Source organism: Zerene cesonia, chromosome 20 (assembly GCF_012273895.1).
Source record: "Zerene cesonia ecotype Mississippi chromosome 20, Zerene_cesonia_1.1, whole genome shotgun sequence".
In the NCBI taxonomy this organism is placed as follows: domain Eukaryota; kingdom Metazoa; phylum Arthropoda; class Insecta; order Lepidoptera; family Pieridae; genus Zerene; species Zerene cesonia.
In genome coordinates, this window is record NC_052121.1 from 9,311,147 (window position 1) to 9,317,146 (window position 6,000).

Genomic DNA, 6,000 nt, shown 5'->3' on the forward strand with positions numbered 1-6,000 from the left:
TTAACGTTTTAGGTGATGATTTAAAAAAGCGCCATCTGTATTTTGTTTAAGTTTTTGCTGCTCGCGACATCTATTATGAAGTATAGATAACAAATCATTCGATTGGTTTCAACGCCATCTAGTGTTTCTCCTATTGAACTTAATATGTACATTTTGTATTTTTTTTAATGCAGAATATTTATTATAAACCGTTAGAGGTACTGATTGATTTTGTTTTCCCTTGGCTCATAGAAGCTCGGGGCATAGGAGTGGGTGCTGTGACTACTGTAAGCTGTTCTTCTTTAGGCTTCTGTTTCAATAACAAAAGGCCAACCAAAGCTAATAGAAGCTGAAACAGAGAAAATGATGAATCATTATACATTAATATTATGTTAATATTATAACAAAATTAGATTTTTACGATGACTAACTCTAACGAATTAATAGGTGCAAGCGTCTGCAGTCTGAATGCTACCTACGTGTAATAAAGATTAATTTTTTTTATAATTGAAATTGGACTCCTCTTTCATTATACTTTATTTACGCAACAAGTATAGTCCCTTTTATAATAAGTTTAATAAGATCTACATAGAGGTAGGTACTTTATCAACAATTAGTTTATTTTAGCAAGCTTATTACGATACTATACTAAGGAAAGATCTAGCCTAAGCATTCTAAATGACCAACCTTGCTCAAAATCAGTAGACTAGCATTCACCAAAACCAGAGTACATCCAAACTTGAACATTTCCATCATGGGGCTCTTACAACCTGCTTCGTAATACTCCCGTCTCGCTTTACAACTCTCTCTTTCTCTTTCTTGCACGAGCTCGGATCTTTTCGGATCGTACCCTGGGCAGCACGATATGGGTACGTCTGGTGCGAAATAACTGGGAATATTCAGAATTCGATAGTCTTCTGCACTATATACACCACAGCAATTTAGCTACAATAGAAAAAAAATATGTTCAATCTAAGAATTAGGTAAATAAACTATCCCTTGAATTGTATCAAAGTTCCTAAGTATAAGCTGTATATTGCGAATTGTGTCACGTTAAGTAAAGTAAAGTGCTCCAATATTCGCTTATTTCTACACCATCTTTTTTTGTTTCTGGTTTGCAAATTCAGTGAAACCTTTTTAATATTCAAGAATATCGTAAAGTATTAAGTAGGCCATTATGGTCAATACGTTCACAAGACACTAATAAATATGCCAGTCATCCTTTCTTTAAACAGCATAACAGAAGCAAGTTTAACCAAAAATAACGATTTTCTTTGATGATGTACCTAACATCATCATCTAAATAAACAACCACAACCCTTACATCACTCTGCATAGCACCCCATATCTTCACATGGCGAGGGTTGTCCTCCCTGGCAAGGCGGAAGGACTCGACCAGCGATCTATTGAGCAAGATTTCGTCCTCTGGTGAGACCCGCACGCACACACCCAGGATGACAGCTTGTATTATCGACATTATAAGCATAACAGCCGCAGTCTGTGTGGATAAAGTGATTATTCATTTATTGAAATTGAGGAAAATAATTTTAAACTTTGGAAACAGTTGTTGAAGCATTAATTGTTTCTGTGTGGAAATTAACAATGTTATACTTCTATCAATACACTTCTCTTTAGTAGTTAGTATAGCAGTTATTCTTTTAATAATAATAAAAATATAATAATAAATAAATATCTAATTGGATAATTAGAAATGCCGGTATTGCAATCTAATCGTAATAATTCATGAGATTTGGAAGCTTCACATATCTTTATACGCAGTAAATAAATTTTAAAATTTAAACTACCTCACAAATGTAAACGAAGTTATTTATCGAATCAGATAATAGTCTATATTACCGCATTTAAACAGCTACAACAACGAAATAATAGCGAAGGGACATCAATGTCAAATCCAGGTATTAGTACCTCAATACAGCAAAATCTAGACAGCTTTTCCATTTGAAATTTAACAATTAAGCAGGTAGCCTTACGTCGCGTGATATGCCAATAAAGGCAAGTTCGGTTGGCTCCACAAGCCCCAAGGTAACGTGTTAATGACCTTGGTTTTCTTTGTTCAACTGAGATTTCATGTTAACAATTTAACATGTAAATAAGGGGAAAGTCGAGTGGCGATAAAAGTGTGATTTGCATTTTACCGATTTTTGAAGTGCTCATAAAATTCTGATGATCTGATCGTTGGAATATGTTAAGTAACAGTTGATAAAAAGAAGGGTTGTTGAGGAAGACTTAATTAATCAAGTTATTCTTCCGATTGGAAGAAGAAAAAAATATGTATATTTTACACTATATCAATGTCACATACGAAAAATAGAAGTGATGGTAAATAACATGAAATTTACAGTGGGACATATAATACCTAAAGCGGTACAAAAAATAAAGGGGGAGCTAATTCATCAGTGTGGTATTAAAAAGGATGGCTACTCAGAATGTTCTAGACATAACGAGCAGCGATTTTCAGCACCCCTTGTTGGAGTGTCGATAGATTCAATATACATACATACGTACTATCAAATAAATACGTAACGAAATAAATCAAACATTATAGCTATTATCACGAAATTTAATTTCTCGTGTTAATACCATCAGGAGCAAAAGCTTTTTTAGTTCTTTGCTTGATTACGTTACGACCTACGGTATGTTTTAGCCTTTAGGTCACTCATAAGTCATAATTGAGTGGTCATAACGAACGAAGAACTATGATTATATATAAGCTATATTGTCTTATCGCTTACCGCATGCAAAGGTTTCTTCTTATTCTTAAACACCGCAATGATAGCGTAGATGACCATAGATATTGTAATGGCTGCTGTAACCGCCAGGATAATCATTGCCACCAACCGCCCTGACTGTTCCTTGCTGAAGATCTTGGAGGCGATTGCGGACGCTATGGTCACAGCTATCACTACTATTGATTGTATCTGTAAAACGTCTGTCTGTTGAGCCATTTAAAATTAAACTATCATAGATACGGAAGGAACTATCGAGGTACTGTAAAAATATAGAAACATTTTGGTCCACAAGCGTCTTGATTGCTAAGCTTAAATATCTATTAATCATGAGGAAAAGCGAATATCTACTACTAATACAAAAGCTTATAAAATTAAGGAGATATTTAAGTTTCTTACAATAGTAATGAGGCCCAGTATCACAAAAAGGATCTTCAGGAAGTTCCTGCAGCATGGCTTCTGTCGTAACTCTTCGATCTCAGCCGCATAGAACTTGCCCAGACTCTCGTGCGTCTTGGCGGGGCCTGGCGCCGGCGCAGGCTCATTTTCTGCAACCGTAATTAACAATTATTATAATAGCTTTTATTCCCTGTGGTTAGGGTATAGTTTGATCAAATCAGTGTTCTACTAATAGCCCAGGACACGTGTTGTCGTTACTTTAGTAACTTTCGTGTATTATTATCAAAAGAAGTCGCCTATAGTTTTTAATAAAACATAATATAAAAAGCATCATTTACATAACACAACACGATGAAATATAATTTGGCAGTTGCTATAAAAGTCCATATATTTTAAATAGAAAAAACACCTTTGACATATTACTTTTCACATGATTTATAATGTATTTGTAAAATTATGAGTTATTATTTTTATTTATTTATTTATTTATTTATTTATTTATTTATAATCCTTTATTGTACAAACTTAGAAACAACAAGAACACAGTAAACAGAAAAGACATCGTTTGTACAAGAGGCGGCCTTATTGCTTAACAGCAATCTCTGCCAGGCAACCTGGTAGGAAAGGATTATTTGTAGTGATATATGTAGTGATTATTTATTATTATTTGTAGTGGTTATGACATAACAATTTTACACCTTAAATCGAGTAATAAAATAATGTTAATTCCCGCATTTAATATTAAATCGATAGCGACTATAATAAAAAAAAAAATATAAAAAAGATCATTAAACTTTATCACCTTGATTGTATAAACCTGATTTCTTTATCTTAATTAATGTAAATCTTATAATAATTTGACCCGATTATTTGCTCATTTTTGAAAGTCATCCAATTTCCATCATAGTAGTCTTTTGATTTACAGATATACAATTTAATTAATTTCTTGGGACGAAAATGGACTACCTGATACCCTATTGAGTTCAATAATAACTTAATATTCCAGTTATGATATTATTGATACAAAAAAATGAAACATTTATTAAATATTAAAAGCATTGATTCGCAATTACACATATACACTTTTTAAATCTTTACAATTATCCAATCCAAGTAAAAATAATAAATTGTCATGGTGCAAACTTTCAACCCCCAATTTTATACCCTTAAGGATGGAATTTAATCCTCTCTTAGCGAGTGCCATCACAGTGGCTATCTACATACCAAATTTCAGTTCGATCCGTCCAGTAGTTTGAGCTGCGTTGATTGATTCAATCAGTTAGTCAGTCGCGTTTTATACATTCAAAATTAGGACTTCACCATTTCAGCGGATGTAAATACAGTAAAACATCAATTCCGAACTACTTCCCACCGCTATTTAAAGAAGTATAACGTTGCAATAAAATGTAAAATAAAAATTTCCTCACCTTGAGCCGATCTCGCGTTCCCCATCTCTCCAAACCATGTGACAAGGGTATTCAGAGAACCTGAATATATAAGCAATATTACAATGGGCTACGATCGACTGCGCATAATGGATCGTCAAGTTATTCATCTGCGGTTAACTGTTCAAGGCAATTGTAATGATAACATTATTTGTTAAAACTACGGAGTACATGCTTTTAAGTTAGGCGGGAGGAGGGGGGATCTCTTACACGTTTCCTGATAAAAGGTGGATTATATTAAATAAATACTATATAATATATATATGCCAGCGTCAGCATAGCACCTTCAGTACATTGGGTTTCGTGTGGCCGCTATAACATACCAGCTGCGCCCCGCGGATTCTGTATCCCGTAGGAATATCGGGATAGAAAGTTGCCTATATGTTATTTCAGTTGTCCAGCTGTCGTACCAAATTTTATTGCAATCGGTTCACTTTTGCGTGAAAGAGTAACAAACATACACATATACATACATCCATCCTCACTAACTTTCTCATTCCCATAACATTATTCTTATAAAATTAATTTATTTCTCATAACATAGAGACTGTCAGTATTTTCCCGCTTAAAAAACCATGCGGCTTATAGAATACCTACTAATATTATAAATTCGACAGTTACACTGTCCGTCTAGTCTTGAAATATCTTTTAACAACAGACAGACAGACAGACTATATGTCTGTCTGTCTGCTACTGTCGCCTAGGTCTATCTTATCTAAAGTAGGGATTATAGAAGTAATATCTGAAGAAATAATCAAAAGCTTTCTATTATTATATACAAAAAACTCAGTGTGGTTATCGAGATATAGCCGCAGAATAGGTAAAATAGATTTTACTTTCTCACCCGACTGACCGAACGAGGGTAATGTTTTTTTTGTAATGTTTGTCGTAAATGTATAATGTATGTATGTATATATGTCGATTTATTTACCATGCTCTTCAGTCCAAACCGCTAGCCGGATTTTGACATATACAACTCATTTCGTTGTTATCATCAGAATTGTGGTAATGACATAGGCTAAGCATAGACAGACTAAATATAGCAACAAAATGGCGCCTACAAATTAAAAAGGGACTTTGGACATCCGATGTAAGATCGTAGAAAGACCATTACAGCAAAACTAAAAAGTCATTAATCGTTTTTTTCCGTTTACAATAAATCTTTAATTTAATTATTACAAATACGGTTGTTATAAGAATTTTTCTTCACTACAAAGTATAAAACGAAGGAGCTTCTTCTCTGTCCCTATGTCCCTGTGTATGCTTAAATCTTTAAAACTACGAAACGGATTTTAATAAATAGAGTGGTTCAAGAGGAAGGCTTTTATGTATAACATCCATTAAACTACTCCAAATTTAGCGCGTGCAAAGTCGCGGGCAAAGCTACTTTACAATATGTTGCAATAAATACCTTATTTAAACCATATTAA

General features: G+C 33.7%; 1 protein-coding gene across 1 annotated transcript; it reads right to left on the reverse strand.

Moving 5' to 3' along the window:
• Positions 1–162: 162 nt before the first annotated feature.
• LOC119835119 (tetraspanin-15-like) lies at positions 163–6,000 on the reverse strand. Its single transcript, XM_038359775.1, has 7 exons — positions 5,982–6,000; positions 4,553–4,612; positions 3,126–3,274; positions 2,733–2,918; positions 1,304–1,477; positions 667–924; positions 163–328 (listed from the first exon to the last, which is right to left on the reverse strand). The coding sequence occupies exons 2-7, from the start codon at positions 4,575–4,577 to the stop codon at positions 182–184; spliced, it is 939 nt and encodes a 312-aa protein (XP_038215703.1). The 5' UTR covers positions 4,578–4,612; positions 5,982–6,000; the 3' UTR covers positions 163–181.

Coding starts and splice junctions, on each gene's coding strand:
- LOC119835119 (XM_038359775.1), bottom strand. CDS start 4,577: ATGGGGAACGCGAGATCGGCTCAAG. Junction 2,919..3,125: donor TACTGGGCCTCATTACTATT/GTAAGAAACTTA, acceptor GACGTTTTACAG/ATACAATCAATAGTAGTGAT. Junction 925..1,303: donor GGGGTGCTATGCAGAGTGAT/GTAAGGGTTGTG, acceptor TTTCTATTGTAG/CTAAATTGCTGTGGTGTATA.